Here is a 16,523-nt window from a genome sequence, read left to right on the forward strand (position 1 = left end):
GGAGCAGAGCGGAGTGGATGGTGAAGGGCCAGACCTGCAGTTCCTGCTGTCACTGGCTGCTCCTCAGTGTCGGGGTTGGTCACCGTCCCGGCGTCCCGGTAACATCTCGGCTCTGTGGGGGGGAGGCGATCAGGAGAAGGAGTGAAGACACTCACACCCAAAACATCACCCATTCCTCCTATCCAGTGATGCTGCCTGTTCCGCTGAGTTACTCCAGCATTTTGTGTCTTTCTTCGATGTAAACCATCATCTGCAGTTCCTTCCTTGTTACCTTCCATGTTACCTGGGTTGTGGGCATGTCGTCTATTCCCCACATGATGTTATACACCTCTAAAGATCAGCCTTCATCCTGCTATGCTCCAAGGAGTCCTAGCCTGCCTAACCTCTCCCTATAGCTCAGGCCCTCGAGTCCCGGTAACATCCTCGTAACAGCAGCATTTGTGGAGGGAATGGACAGATGATGTTTCGGGCCAGGACCCAACTTCAGTATGAATAATGGTCTCAACTCAAAACGTCAGCTGTCCATTCTCTCTGCGGATGCTGCCTGCACTTCCCAGCGCCATGGAATCCTTACCATTGCAGGGTGACTGAGCTGAACACAATACTACAAATGTGGCCTCACCAGCGTCTTGTACAACTGCAACAAAACATGCTAATGGATGCGCACCCATTGCCCACTCTCTCTCCGCGGAGAGGTGCAGTACCTCTGGGTGGTGGCTCTGGGGACAGAGGGCAAGGGGCGGAGGGTGTGAGAGGGTGGGCAGACGGGGGGGCGAGTTGGGGAGAGGGCGGGGGGATGGGGCAGAGTGTGGAGGGAGAGTGTGGGGGGAGAGTTGGTGAGAGTGTGGGGGGAGAGTTGGTGAGAGTGTGTGGGGGAATAGTTGGTGAGAGTGTGGGGGAGAGTTGTTGAGAGTGTGGGGGAGAGTTGGTGAGAGTGTGGGGCAGAGTGTGGGGGGAGAGTGGGTGAGAGTGTGGGGGAGAGTTGGTGAGAGTGTTGGTGAGAGTGTGGGGCAGAGTGTGGGGGGAGAGAGTTGGTGAGGGTGTGTGGGGGAATAGTTGGTGAGAGTGTGGGGGAGAGTTGGTGAGAGTGTGGGGGAGAGTTGGTGAGAGTGTGGGGGGAGAGTTGGTGAGAGTGTGGGGGAATAGTTGGTGAGAGTGTGGGGGAGAGTTGGGGAGAGTGTGGGGGAATAGTTTGTGGAGAGTGTGGGGGAGAGTTGGTGGTGAGAGTGTGGGGGAGAGTTGGTGAGAGAGTGGGGGGAGAGTGGGAGAGAGTGTGGGGGAGAGTTTGGGGAGAGGAGAGTGTGGGGGAGAGTTGGTGGGGGTGTGGGGAATAGTTGGTGAGAGTGTGGGGGAGAGTTGTGTGTGGTGGGAGAGTGTGGGGGAGAGTTGGTGAGAGTGTGGGGGGAGAGTTGGTGAGAGTGAGGGGAGAGTTGGTGAGGGTGAGGGGAGAGAGTTGGTGAGAGTGTGGGGGTGAGAGTTGGTGAGAGTGGGGGGAGAGTTGGTGGTGGGGGAGAGTGGTGAGGGTGTGTGGGAGAGAGTTGGTGAGGGTGAGGGAGAGTTGGGTGAGGGTGAGGGGGAATAGTTGGTGAGAGTGTGGGGGAATAGTTGGTGAGAGTGTGGGGGAGAGTTGGTGAGAGTGTGGGGGAGAGTTGGTGAGAGTGTGGGGGGGAGAGTTGGTGAGGGTGAGGGGGAATAGTTGGTGAGAGTGGGGGGTAGAGTGGTGAGAGTGTGGGGGAATAGTTGGTGAGAGTGTGGGGGAGTTGGGTGAGAGTGTGGGGGAGAGTTGGGGGAGAGTGTGGGGGGAGAGTTGGTGAGGGTGAGGGGGAATAGTTGGTGAGAGTGTGGGGGAGTTGGTGAGAGTGTGGGGGAATAGTTGGTGAGAGTGTGGGGGAGAGTTGGTGAGAGTGTGGGGGAGAGTTGGTGAGAGTGTGGGGGGAGAGTTGGTGGTGAGGGTGAGGGGGAATAGTTTGGTGAGAGTGTGGGGGAGAGTTGGTGAGGGTGTGGGGAGAGTTGGTGGGGTGAGGGGGAATAGTTGGTGAGAGTGTGGGGTAGAGTTGGATGGGGGAGAGTTGGTGAGAGTGTGGGGGGAGAGTTGGTGGGGTAGGGGAGAGGGTGGGGGGAGAAGCGGGGTTAGATGGCGGGGGTAGAGGTGCATTACCTGCGGGTCTCTGTTTCTGTCCCTGGGGAATGCGCTCGGTGTTGGTGCTCGCGTCCCTCCTCTCCGCCGCATTCTTTCTGGTGGCGGCCAAACAGTGCAGCTCCGCAGCAGTGGCAGCAGCAAAGCTCCCTGCAGCCCATGCCGACAAGATGGGGGCACTAGGACCTGGAGGATCAAAGCAACACTGTGGTCTGCCCAGACCCTAGGGGTACGCAGTGAGGGGGGGGGGGGGGGGGGGGGGGGCAATGGCTGACACACATTGCAAAGTAACTGTACAGCAGGGGTGGGGTGAGGAATGTGTACCGCAGGGGTGGGGGTGAGGGTGGGGACGAGGCGGGGGGCCTGTTCAGTTTCGTTTATTGGCACGTGTACTGAGGTACAGTGAAAAGCTTTTGTTGCCTGCTAACCAGTCAGCGGAAAGACAATACAGGATTACAATTGAACCATTCACAGTGTACAGATACATTATAAGGGAATAACATTTAGTGCAAGGTAAAGCCAGTAAAGTCCGATCAAGGATAGTCTGAGGGTCACCAATGAGGTAGACAGTAGTTCAGGACCGTTCTCCAGTTGTGGTAGGATGGTTCAGTTGCCTGATAACAGCTGGGAAGAAACTGTCTCTGAATCTGGAGGTGTGCGTTTTCACACTTCTGTACCTTTAATTGTTAATTCAGAAACAAGGGTCCTGAACTTAAAGAAAGGTAACATTGAGGGTATGAGACGTGAATTGGGCAAGATAGACCGGCAATTGATTCTTAAAGGGTTGACGGTGGATATGCAATGGAAGGTATTTAAAGACTGCATGAATGAACTACAACAATTGTTCATCCCAGTTTGGCAAAAGAATAAATCAGGGAAGGTAGTGCATCCGTGGATGACATGGGAAATCAGGGATAGTATCAAAACAAAAGATGAAGCATACAAATTAGCCAAAAAAACAGCCTACCAGGGGACTGGGAGAAATTCAGAGTCCAGCAGAGGAGGACAAAGGGCTTTATTAGGAAAGGGAAAATAGATTATGAAAGAAAACTGGCAGGGAACATAAAAACTGACTGCAAAATTTTTATAGATATGTGAAGAGAAAAACAAATGTAGGTCCCTTGCAGTCAGAAACAGGCAAAATGATCATGGGGAACAAGGACATGGCAGACCAATTGAATAACTACTTTGGTTCGGTCTTCACTAAGGAAGACATAAATAATCTGCCGGAAATAGCAGGGAATTGGGGGTCAAATGAGATGGAGGAACTGAGTGAAATCCAGATTAGCCGGGAAGTGGTGTTAGGTAAATTGAATGGATTAAAGGCCGATAAATCCCCAGGGCCAGATAAGTTACATCCCAGAGTACGTAAGGAAGTAGTCAGCATGGGTTTATGAAAGGTAAATCATCTGACGAATCTTATAGAAGTTTTCGAGGATGTAACTAGTAGAGTGGATAAGGGAGAACCAGTGGATGTGTTATATCTGGACTTTCAGAAGGCTTTCGCCAAGGTCCCACATAAGATATTAGTATACAAACTTAAAGCACATGGTATTGGCGGTTCAGTATTGATGTGAATAGAGAATTGGCTGGCAGACAGGAAGCAAAGAGTAGGAGTCCTTTTCAGAATGGCAGGCAGTGACTAGTGGGGTACCCCAAGGCTCAGTGCTGGGACCCCAGCTAGTTACAATATATATTAATGATCTGGATGATGGAATTGAATGCAACATCTCCAAGTTTGCGAAGCTGGGGGGCAGTGTTAGCTGTGATGATGCTAGGAGGCTGCAAGGTGATTTGGATAGATTGGGTGAGTGGGCAAATGCATGGCAGATACAGTATAATGTGGATAAATGTGAGGTTATCCACTTTGGTGGCAAAAACAGGAAAGTAGACTATGTTAGCATTCATAGCAAAAGGATTTGAGTATGAGAGCAGGAAGGTTCTATTGTAGTTGTACAGGGTCTTGGTGAGACCACACCTGGAGTATTGCAAACAGTTTTCGTTTCCTAATCTGAGGAAACATTCTTGCCATTGCGGGAGTACAGAGAAGGTTCACCAGACTGATTCCTGGGATGGCAGGACTTTCATATGAAGAAAGATTGGATACATTCGGCTTGCATTCGCTAGAATTTAGAAGATTGAGGGGGGATCTTATAGAAACTTCCAAAATTCTTAAGGGGTTGGACAGGCTAGATGCAGGAAGATTGTTCCCGGCGTTGGGGAAGTCCAGAACAAGGGTCACAGTTTAAGGATAAGGGGGAAGTATTTTAGGACCGAGACGAGAAAATCATTTTTTACACAGAGAATGGTGAATCTGTGGAATTCTCTGCCACAAAAGGTAGTTGAGGCCAGTTCATTGGCTATATTTATGACGGAGTTAGATGTGGCCCTTGTGGCTAAAGGGATCAGGGGGTATGGAGAGAAGGCAGGTACAAGATACCGAGTTGGATGATCAGCCATGATCATATTGAATGGCGGTGCAGGCTCGAAGGGCCGAATGACCTATTCCTGCACCTACTTTCTATGTTTCTATGTTTAGGTGGGGAATAGTGCCCAAAGGCGAGGGATGTGGGGTGGGGACTGTGCTCAGCGGGTGTGGGGAATGGGGTTGTCCCCTGGGTGGTGCAGGGATGGTAACCCCAGGGTGGGGACGGACGCAGTGAGCCCCCTCCCCCAGGGCTCCCTGTACTCACCAGTGGGGTCCACACCTCCCTCTGCTGGGTCGGTCAACAGTACCATATCCCCCGACTCCTGCATCACACACACCCCCATCACACACCACCCAAAAGAAATACCTCCCCCTCCCGGCCCTAGCCCTCCGCCCCCCCCAGACCCAGACACCCTCTGTCCGAAATACCCCCGTCCCCATTGCCTCGTACCCGACTCCTGCGTCATACACCCCCCCCCCCCCCCCGAAACAAACATTCCCGCCCCGGCCCACACCCAGCCCTCACTATGGCCCAAATACCCCATCCCAGACACCCCTCCCCATCTATCAGCCCAAATAGCCCCTTGCCCCCTGTCCCTAACACCCACCCCTTCCCCCTTGCCCCAACCCAGCCCAGTAAAGACACCTTCAGCACAGGCATCCCCCCACATTGCCCCCTCCTTCCAACCCCCTCCCACCCTCCCTCACACTCACGCTGCTGTGTGGCCTGGGATCGGGGGGTTGGGGGGTAGTGGGGGTCTCAGCCTCTGTCGTGGGCAGCTCCGTCTCCCGTTTACACACCATCTCCACCCTCCTGCTCTCACGTCGCCTCACCCTGGGGAAATAAAAGGCCAGGAATAACCACCCTCACCGTCCTGCCCCTCCCCATCCTGGAGGACCTCTGTTCATGATAGCAGAATTAGGCCACTCGGCCCATCAAGTCTATTCCGCCATTTAATCAAGCCGGATCTATCTATTCCTTTCAATCCCATTCTCCTGCCTGCTTCCATAACCCTGACACCCGTACTAATTGACAATCTATCTCTGCCTTAATAATATCCATTGATGGCCTACACAGCCCTTGCGGTAATAATTCAACAGATTCACCACCCTCTGACTGCAGAAACTCCTCCTCATCTCCCTCCTAAAGGGACATCCTTTTATTCTGAGACTCTGCCCTCTGGTCCTAGACTCCCACTAGTAACCCCATTCCTGGCCACCCAGCTGCCCGACACCCCCCCCCCCCCCCCCCCCCCCCCCCCACCCAGCCTGTCCCCCTCATCCACCCACCCCACACCCCGAACCTAGCCTGGCCCCCTCATGCCCCCCCTCCCACCTAGCCTGCCCCCTCACCCACCCACCCCCCCCACCCAGCCTGGTCCCCTCACCCACCCATCCCCCCCCACCTAGCCTGCCCCCTCACCCACCCCCCCCACCTAGCCTGCCCCCCTCACCCACCCACCCATCCCCCTACCTAGCCCCTCACCCCTCCACCCACCCCCACCTAGCCTGCCCCCCACCCACCCATCCCCCCACCTAGCTTGCCCCCCTCACCCACCCACCCCACACCCAGCCTGGTCCCCTCACCCACCCATCCCGCACTCCCCCATCCAGCCTGCTACCCCACCCCGCTCCCTCCCCAACTCCTCTCCCCCCACCCTCTCCCCAACTTAATAGGGTCACCGGGTCACGTGCCCCAGAATGAACGGCAACCAGCCATCCCGCCCTGTCTCCCACCTCTTCTTGCCATCGCGCTGTGTTGCGGGCTGGAAGGCCGGCAGCTTCATGGTGAGGAGACGGAGGGCCCGGGCCTGCAGCTGCCCTGGGGAACGCTGGGCCCTGTGCAGCCCGCTCCGCTCAAAGCCAATGACGTCCCCCGCCGGAATGAACCTCAGAGGATGCAGTAGCTGAGTCTGTAGACCAGGCAGGGGGACAGTCAGTATCACCAGTCAGAGACCATCACCACCCCAGCCACGCTGCCATCTCACTGCTGCAGCAGCAAGCAGACACAGTACTGACCTCCCCACCATCGAAGCGATCTACAGGAGGCAGGCACTGCCTAAAAAAGGCAGCCAGCATCATCAGAGACCCACACCACCCTGGCCATCCTCTCATGTCGCCGCTACCATTGGGAAGAAGGTACAGGAGCCTGAGAACTGTGACCTCCAGGCCCAGGAGCATCTTCTTCCCAGCGACCATCAGGCTCTTGTAAGCTATCCTAACCTCAGCAACTATGATCTTCCTGGGTACACAAAAATGCTGGAGAAACTCAGTGGGTGCAGCAGCATCTATGGAGCGAAGGAAATAGGTGACGTTTCGGGCCGAAACCCTTCTTCAGACTGATGGGGGGTGGGGGGGAGAAGGAAGGAAAAAGGGAGGAGGAGGAGCCCGAGGGCGGGGGGATGGGAGGAGACAGCTCGAGGGTTAAGGAAGGGGAGGAGACAGCAAGGGCTAGCAAAATTGGGAGAATTCAATGTTCATGCCATCCGGACGCAAGCAACCCAGGCGGAATATGAGGTGCTGTTCCTCCAATTTCCGGTGTTGCTCACTCTGGCAATGGAGGAGACCCAGGACAGAGAGGTCGGATTGGGTGGGGGGGAGTTGAAGTGCAGAGCCACCGGGAGTTCAGGTAGGTTATTGCGGACTGAGTGGCGATGTTCGGAGAAACGATCGCCCAACCTTCGCTTAGTCTCACCGATGTAAATCAGCTGACATCTTGTGCAGCGGATGCCGTAGATGAGGTTGGAGGAAATACAGGTGAACCTTTGTCGCACCTGGAACAACTGCTTGGGTCCTTGAATGGAGTTGAGGGGGGAGGTGAAGGGATAGGTGTTGCATTTCTTGCGGTTGCAACGGAAAATGCCCGGGGAGGGGGTGGTACGGGAGGGAAGGGAAGAATTGACAAGGCAGTTGCGGAGGGAGCGGTCTTTGCGGAAGGCAGACATGGGGGGAGATGGGAAGATGTGGCGAGTGGTGGGGTCACGTTGGAGGTGGTGGAAATGGTGGAGGATTATTTGTTGTTGTTCCTGGGTTGTATTAAAGACCTTACTTCGCTGATTATTAATTTATCTGCATCTCTGATTTCCCATGTTCTGATCTCCCATCTATCACATTATACCCTTGGACTAGATTTAATCAGACTTTACTGGACTTTATCTTGCACAAAACATTCTCTATCAAAACACTGTGGATGACTGGATTGTAATCATTTATAGACTTTCCACTGAGTGGATAGCACCAAATAAAATAGCTTTTCACTGTACCTCGGTACATGTGACAATAATAAACAAAACTAAAATATATGCGTCATTGCATTCATGGCCTGTTAAGCCGTAGCAAGTAATAATTTCATTCTTCTGCTTCTGGAGATATGACAATTAAACTCTCTTGATGCTTGTTTGTGCTTCAGTACAAAGTAGGTTTAGTTAATTATTGTCACGTGTACCGAGCTGCAATGAAACGCTTTGTTTTGTAAGCTATCCAAACTGATCAGGTAATATTTAATGCACAATCAAGTCATACCCTCTTCTCCTCTCTCCTGTCAGGCAGAAGATACTTCAGGAAAGCATTCAACAAGGTTCCACATGGCAGGCTGCTCTGGAAGGTTAGATCGCATGGGATCCAAGGAGTGATAGCTGAATGGATAGAAAATTGTCTCCATAGAAGGAAGCAGTGGGTGATGGTGGAAGGTTGCTTCTCAGAATGGAGGCCTGTGACTAGTGGTGTGCATCAGGATTCGGTGCTGGGCCCGTTACTGTTTGTCATCTACATCAGTGATTTGCAGATGATACAAACGTGAGTGGTTTTGCAGATAGTGAAGATGGTTGTGAACGATTGCAGCAGGATCTGGATCGATTGGCCAGGTGGTTGGAGGAATGGTTGATGGAATTTAATACAGAGAAATGTGAGGCATTGCATTTTTACATCTAACATGTGCAGGACCTACACAGTAAATGGTAGGCCTCTGGGTAGTGTTGTAGAGCAGAGGGATCTTGGAGTGCAGGTTGCATGGTTCCTTGAAGGTGGAGTCACAGGTGGATATAGTGGTCAAAAGGCTTTTGGCTCATTGGCCTTCATCAGTCAGAGTATTAGTTTAGTTTAGAGATACAGCGTGGAAACAGGCCCTTCGGCTCCCCAAGTCCGCACCGACCAGCGATCCCTGCACATTAACATTTCATTACTCACACTTAGGGACAATTTTACATTTACCCCAAGCCAATTAACCTGCAAACATGTACGTCTTTGGAGTGTCAGGAGGAAACCGAAGATCTCGTATAAAACCCATGTGGTCATGGAGAGAGCGTGCAAATTCCATACAGACAGCATCGTTGGTCCGGATCGAACCCGGGTCTCTGGTGCTGCAGGTGACTCTATTGCTGACCCACCCTTTTGAGTATAGAAGTTGGGAGGTCGTGTGGCAATTGTACAAGATGTTGGTGAGGCCACATTTGGAGTATTGTGTTCAGTTCTGGCACCATGTGTTTAGGAAAGATGTTGTCAAGCTGGAAATCGCACAGAGAAGATTTACGAGGATGTTGCCGGGACAAGAGGGTGTGAGCTATTGGGAGAGGTTGAGTAGGCTGGGACTCTATTCCTTGCATTGCAGGAGGATGAGGGGTTATCTTATAGAGGTGTGCAAAATCATGAATGGAATAGATTGGGTAGAGGTACAGATTCTCTTGCACAGATCAGGCAAATTGAGGACCAGAGGACATAGGTTTAAGGTGAAGGGGAAAAAACGTAATAGGAATCTGAGGAGTAACTTTAAATAGCATCTTCTTCCCAGGGTAGTGGGGCAATTAAGAACTAGAGGGCACTGTTTCAAGATGAGAGGAGGATGATTTAAAAGAAATCCTGAGCGGCAAATTTTTCACATATTTTTAATAGGCAAATTATTAATAGGAATCTGACGGGTAACGTCTTCACACAAAGGGTGGTGTGTACATGGAACACGCTACCAGAGGAGGTAGTTGAGGCAGGGACTAACCCAACATTTTAGAAACAGTTAGGCAGGTACATGGATTTAGTTTTGGTATAAAGAGTAACATCCGTAACCCTAGGGTTTATAGGGTGAGGGCGGGGAGTGGAGAGGAGAGGAGGGGAGGGGAGGGGAGGGGGAGTGGAGGGGTTTATGGCAACGGAGGGGAGGGGCAGGGAAGGGATGGGAGAGGAGGGGGAGAGGTGGGTAGGGTGTGGACAGCAAGGGAGAGGGGAGGGAGGAAAGGAAAGGAGGGGGGGGGGGGGGGGGGGGGAGAAATGAAGGGGAGGCCGGGTGAGGGGGGTTAGGAGTGGAGAGGGGTTTATGGGACAGGGGGTTGGTAGGGGAGGGGAGGGGAGGGAAGGGGAAGAAGGAGATGCTAAGTCAAACAAGTGTGCCACAAGGTTAACATTCTACCTATGTTGCACTTTGTGCACTGTGTCTGTGACTGTAACTCCACTACACTGTGTATACACTATATCCCACAGTCTGGTATCTCTCCTCCTGCACCACCTGCTGTACCTGTTTGTGTGCACGGTGATTTCACCAGAGAACACACAAGGATTTTTCCCTCTAGCTCGGTACACGTGACAAGAAAAAAACCCATAGTAGCATTGCTCACCTCTCCCCGTTCTGACCCCGATGTACATTAGCCTTCGCCTCTGCTGTCCAAACCTCGCCCCTCCCTCCCCCATCCCATCTGTCCCTCCCTCCCCCCGTCCCTCACTCCCCCGTACCTGCGGCTGGTGACAGAAGCTGATGATGGGGGTCTCCCCCAGGGGGAAGAGGGTGGGCTGGGAGGGGTGGGCCAGGGGGAGGGGAGTGGGCTGGGAGGGGTGGGCCAGGGGGAGGAGGGTGGGCTGGGAGGAGTGGGGCAAGCGGAGCAGGGGTAGGCAGCGGTGGAGAGGGGGGTGGGAAAATCTGGATCCCGGGGGGTGGTAGTGGCGGGGGGGCTGCGGGTGCTGGTGCTGGTCATGGGAAGACCCCTCGCCCGCCCCGACCCCCCTCCCCGCTCCTCCCCCCTCCCCCCCCTCGACCCCCCTCCCCGCCTCGCCAGCTGTCTGGGGGTAAGCAGCAGTGTTCAGGTGGGCGGGGAAGGGGTCGGGCTGAGGTGTGTGGGTGGGGAAGGAATGAGGTGTGTGGGTGGGGAAGGGCTGCGGTGTGTGGGTGTGTGGGAGAGGGGGCCAGGCCTCTCGAGGGGTGGGCTTTCTGAGAGGGGAGAGTGGGGGCTGTTAGGGGTAGCAGGGAGAACGGGGGAGGCTCTGGGTTCGAGCCGCAGCAGTGGGAGGTGGGGGTGGGAGTTGGGGGGTGGGGAGAGGGAGTGGGGGGGTGGGCGTGGGGGGGGGAGGTGCAGATGGGGGGGGGAGTGGGGGACAGGTGGGGAGGTAGGGGTGGGGGTGTGAGTCGGGGGCGGGGAGGGGGGGGGGTGAGAGTGGGGGGCGGGGAGAAGGAGGTTGGGGTGGGAATCGGGGTGGGGGAGAGGGAGTTGGGGGTGGGAGGAAGAGGCAGGAGGGTGTTGTCTGGCGGGGTGGTGCAGCAGTTGAGGGTCGGGCCTGGTCGCTGGCGCTGGGACGTCCCGTGAGCTGCACACACCCTCGTCTCCCCCGGTCCATCGGAAAAACGTGCCGGCACCTGGGGAGAAAAACACAAGGTCAGCACACAGGCCCTAGGGGGAGGGGTCACAGAGCAGGGGCAAAGGTCACAGACAGGGGGGCAGAGGTCAGGTGTGCGGGCAGGGGGCAAAGGGTCAGAGCCGGGGGCCGGGGTTTTCATCGGGCAGAGAGCGCACCTCCGCTGTTCCTGGCCCCCACCTTCGCGATGTGTTTGTGTGTGTGTGTGTGTGTGTGTGTGTGGGTCGGCAGCAAAGATCCTGTAGGATCTTTGATCAGTAGATGTAGCTCACGCTTCGGTCGAAGCTTTCCAGGCAAGTGAGCAAAACCCCTGGTGACTCATGGATAGTGTCCGGAACCTCCGGGAACCTCACGGAAACCTTGGGTTTCCTAGTGGGACAGGGGCTTTAGCATTCATAGCAAAAGGATTTGAGTATAGGAGCAGGGAGGTTCTACTGCAGTTGTACAAGGTCTTGGTGAGACCACGCTTGGAGTATTGCGTACAGTGTTGGTCTCCTAATCTGAGGAAAGACATTCTTGCCATAGAGGGAGTACAGAGAAGGTTCACCAGACTGATTCCTGGGATGTCAGGACTTTCATATGAAGAAAGACTGAATAGACTCGGCTAGTACTCGCTAGAATTTAGAAGATTGAGGGGGGATCTTATAGAAACGTACAAAATTCTTAAGGGTTGGACAGACTAGATGCAGGAAGATTGTTCCCAATGTTGGGGAAGTGCAGAACAAGGGGTCACAGTTTAATAATAAAGGGGAAATCTTTTAGGACTGAGATGAGAAAAACATTTTTCACACAGAGAGTGGTGATTCTGTGGAATTCTCTGCCACAGAAGGTAGTTGAGGCCAGTTCATTGGCTATATTTAAGAGGGAGTTAGATGTGGTCCTTGTGGCTAAAGGGATCAGGGGGTATGGAGAGAAGGCAGGTACAGGATACTGAGTTGGATAATCAGCCATGATCATATTGAATGGCGGTGCAAGCTCGAAGGGCCGAATGGCCTACTCCTGCACCTATTTTCTATGTTTCTATGATGTGAGTGGTGGGGACAGTGAGGAAGGATCAGGTGTGGTGGAGACGGGGAGGGAGAGAGGACATCTCCAGACGGCGGCGACCCATACAGACCCTAGGCTGAGTGACCTGCCACTCCGGGGGATAGCTGGGCTGCTGGGGCAACAGACAGCTCTCCATGGCAACTGCATCGCGCTCCTGTTCTTCAGACACAGGCTCCTGCCCGGCAGGAGGGGGGTCCGTGCGGGGGGTGGGTACGGGGGCCTGGCCGGGCACAGACTGGGGCTGCTGAGGGGCAGCAGCGGGCATCAACGACGGCCCCAGCACCTGCGTCAGGCTCAGGAAACCCGCCTGCTGGAGCTGTGGGGGCAACACAGACACGTGAGAGAGGAAGGGGCAATGGGACGGGGGGGGGGGGGGGGGGGGGAGTGTGGCGGGGGGGGGAGGGAGAGCTGTGGGGACAACTCAAGCATGTCACACAGTGAGGGGCAACGGGACTATGGAGTAGGGGGAGGAGAGAGAGAGGGTTGCGAAGAGGGGGAGCGAGAGAGGGGTGGGGAGGGGGAGATAGAGCAGCACGGACAGGGGGAGAGGAGAGAGAGCTGGCCTGCTGGACTGTGGCGGGAACGCAGGCACCTGGGAGAGTGAGGGAGCGAGCAAGGGACAAAGGGAAAACAGAGAGCTGGAGGTAAGAAGGGGGGAGAGGGAGAGAGAGAGACGGCCTGCTGCAGCTATGGAGGGAACAAACATGTCAGACAGTGAGGGACTGAAGAGTCAGGGAGCAGAGACGGGGAGGGGGGGAGAGGGGAATGGGGGGAGAGAGAGGGGGAGGGGGAGAGGTAGGGGAAAGGGGAGGGAAGAAAGGGAAGGAGAGGAAGAGGGGAGAAAGAGATGGAGAGAAAGAGGAGGGGAAGGAGAGGGGGAGATGGAGAGGGGGAGAGAGAGGGGGAAGGGGAGGGGAGATAGGGGAGGGAGAGGGGGAGGGGAGAGAGAGGGGGAAGGGGAGAGAGAGGGGGGAAGGGGAGGGAGGGAGAGGGGGAAGGAGAGAGAAGGTGGTGGAGAGGGAGGAGAGGAGAGAAGGAGGAGGGAGGTTGAGGGGAGAGGGGGGAGGGTGGGGGTGAGGGATGGAGGGAGGAAGGAGGGGGCGGGGGGAGGGGGGGAGGTGGGAGGGGCGGCGGGAGGGGAGGGGGGGGGGGAGGGGGGGGGGGAGGGTGTGGGCGGGGGAGGGAGGGGGGGGGGGGGGGAGGGAGGAGAGAAGGGAGTGAGAGGTAGGAGATGAAGAGGGGGAAGTTTGATAGATACTGAGTTGGATGATTAGCCATGATCATATTGAATGGTGGTGCAGGCTCGAAGGGCCGAATGGCCTACTCCTGCACCTATTTTCTATGTTTCTATGTTATAGGAAAGATATTGGCTGTGACTCTATTACTTGGAGCTCCGGAGGATGAGGGGTGATCTTATAGAGGTATATAAAACCATGAGAGGAATAGATCGGGTAGAGGCACAGAGTCTCCTGTCCAGAGTAGGTGAATCGAGAACCAGAGGACATGGGTTTAAGGTGAAGGGGAAAAGATTTAATAGGAATCTGAGGGGTAACATTTGCACACAGAGGGTAGTGGGTGAAAGCTGCCAGAGGAGGTAGTTGAGGCTGGGACTATTCCAACGTTTAGGAAACGGTCAGACAGATACATGGATAGTAGGTACACAAAAAAGCTGGAGAAACTCAGCGGGTGCAGCAGCATCTATGGAGCGAAGGAAATAGGCAACGTTTCGGGCCGAAACCCTTCTTCAGACTGAAGAAGGGTTTTGGCCCGAAACGTTGCCTATTTCCTTCGCTCCACAGATGCTGCTGCACCCGCTGAGTTTCTCCAGCTTTTTTGTGTACCTTCGATTCTCCAGCATCTGCAGTTCCTTCTTAAATACATGGATAGGACAGGTTTGGAGGGATATGGACCAAACGTGGACAGATGGAACTAGTGCAGCTGGGACATGCTGGCCAGCCTGGGCAAGTTGGGCTGAAGGGCTTGTTTCCATGCTGTATGAGAGGGAAAACATGAGAGAAAGAGAGGAGAGAGAGAAAAAGAGAGAGGGAGAGAAAGAGAAGACTAAGGTAGAGAGAGAGAGGGGGGGGGGGAGGGGGGAGGGGGTGAGTGAGTACTGACGGTGCCATTACCTGCAGGAGCTTGAAGACCTCATGGTGGAGCAGGTGTGTGTCGGTGTCTGAGGTGAGGGTGGTCTGGCGGGCAGCGGGCAGGCTCTGAGGGGCAACCGTGGGCATCAGGCCGGGTGGAGGCACGGATGGACTGCTGGAGGCTGCCTGCCCCGGGCCAGGGCTGTGGGAGGAATGGACACCCCATCAGCTCACAGTGCAGCCTGGTGTAGATATAACACGGCAACAGGCCCTTCAGCCCTCCCAGTCCACGCCGACCATATTAACCCGTTAACACTAGCTCGACATTATCCCACTTGCTCATCCACTCCCTACACACAAGGGGCAATTTACAGAGAGCCATTTAACTTGCAAAACCGCACATCTTTGGCTTGTGGGGGGGAAAGTAATTCACCCAGAGGAAACCTACATGGTCACAGGAAGAATGACACACTCACACACGCCCAGAAGCACACACACACCCTGACACACATGCCCTGACATGCACGCACACACACACACCCTGACACACACACACCGTCGAACACACACACACACACATGCCCCGACACACACATACACACACATGCCCTGACACACACACGCCGTAACACACACACACACACACACATGCCCCGACACACACACAGACAGACCGACACACACACACACACACACACACACACACACACACACACACACACACACACACACACACACACACACACACACACACACACACACACACACACACACACACACACACACACACAGGTGCCCTGACACACACACACAGACATATACACTCAAAGGCACCCACGCACACACAGACGCTCATAGACACACCTACTTGCAGACACACATACATAATCACACACAAGCAGATTCGTGCAGATATACACCCTGACACACACACCCACATCTACAATCGCACACACACAGAAACACACACAGACATCCACCCCAACACAGACATGCACAGACCCCCCCACACACACACAGCCCCACACACCCACAGCCCCACCCACAGCCCCACACACCCCTCACCCACAGCCCCACCCCCCACCACACAGCCCCACACACCCACACCCCACAGCCCCACCCCCACCCACAGCTCCACACCCCCACATCACACAGCCCCACACCCACAGCCCCACCCCCCCACCCACAGCCCCCAAACCCACACACACACCCACACCCCCACACCCACACCCCACACCCCCACCCACACCCCACACACCCACACCCCACACACACACCCCCACACCCCACACCCCACAGCCCCAAACCCACAGCCCCCACACCCCCACCCACAGCACCCACATCCCCACCCCCACACACCACCAGCCCCACACACCCCCACCCACAGCCCCAAACCCACAGCCCCACACCCACACACCCCCACCCACAGCCCCACATCCACACCCCCACACCCCACAGCCCCACACCCACAGCCTCACTCCCACAGCCCCATTCCCACAGCCCCACACCCACACCCCACACCCACAGCACCCCACACCCACAGCCCCACAACCCCACCCACGCCCCACCACCCACAGCCCCACACCCCCACAGCCTCACACCCACACCATAGCCCCACACACCACAGCCCCACACCCACAGCCCACACACACACAGCCTCACACCCACACCCCCTGCCCCACACACACACCCCCACCCACACACCCCCACACCACACACCCCCACTCACAGCCCCACACCCACAGCCCACACCACACCACACCCACAGCCCCACACACCACAGCCCCACACCCCCACCCCCACACCACCCCACACCCACCCACACACACACACCCCCACCCACACCACACACACCACACACACCACACACCACCACACCCACAGCCCCACACCCCACCACACACACACACCCCCACACCACACACACACCCACCACCCCACACCACACACCCCCACCCACACCACCCACACCACCCCACACACCAGGTTGCTGTGCAAGGCTCGCTCACCCTCACCCTCCCCTCTGCAGGCCCTCAGGGGCTGGGCTGTTTGATCAGCAGCACCATAGCAACAGACGCGGCTAAGCGCTGGACGGTGCTGGGTCATCAGGGGGCATGTAGGGGTCAGGCGGCAAGTAGGGGCGGGCAGGGGCATGCAGGGGTCAGGGGGCTGGGTAGAGGGCGGGCAGGGGGAGGCAGCAGGGGGTGACAGAGAA

General features: G+C 55.7%; 1 protein-coding gene across 1 annotated transcript in view; it reads right to left on the reverse strand.

Annotated features, from left to right (window-relative positions):
* cplane1 (ciliogenesis and planar polarity effector 1) overlaps positions 1-16,523 on the reverse strand; it is a 147,686-nt gene that overhangs the window by 33,920 nt on the left and 97,243 nt on the right. Inside the window, exons 31-39 of the mRNA XM_055630462.1 lie at positions 14,351-14,510; positions 12,292-12,537; positions 10,975-11,175; positions 10,281-10,403; positions 6,303-6,478; positions 5,280-5,400; positions 4,831-4,888; positions 2,159-2,323; positions 35-112 (exon numbers count right to left, since the gene is read on the reverse strand). Coding sequence (XP_055486437.1) covers positions 35-112; positions 2,159-2,323; positions 4,831-4,888; positions 5,280-5,400; positions 6,303-6,478; positions 10,281-10,403; positions 10,975-11,175; positions 12,292-12,537; positions 14,351-14,510 — 1,328 coding nt within the window. The remainder of the gene's footprint in view (positions 1-34; positions 113-2,158; positions 2,324-4,830; positions 4,889-5,279; positions 5,401-6,302; positions 6,479-10,280; positions 10,404-10,974; positions 11,176-12,291; positions 12,538-14,350; positions 14,511-16,523) is intronic.

This window comes from Leucoraja erinacea, chromosome 3 (assembly GCF_028641065.1).
Source record: "Leucoraja erinacea ecotype New England chromosome 3, Leri_hhj_1, whole genome shotgun sequence".
Taxonomy (NCBI): domain Eukaryota; kingdom Metazoa; phylum Chordata; class Chondrichthyes; order Rajiformes; family Rajidae; genus Leucoraja; species Leucoraja erinaceus.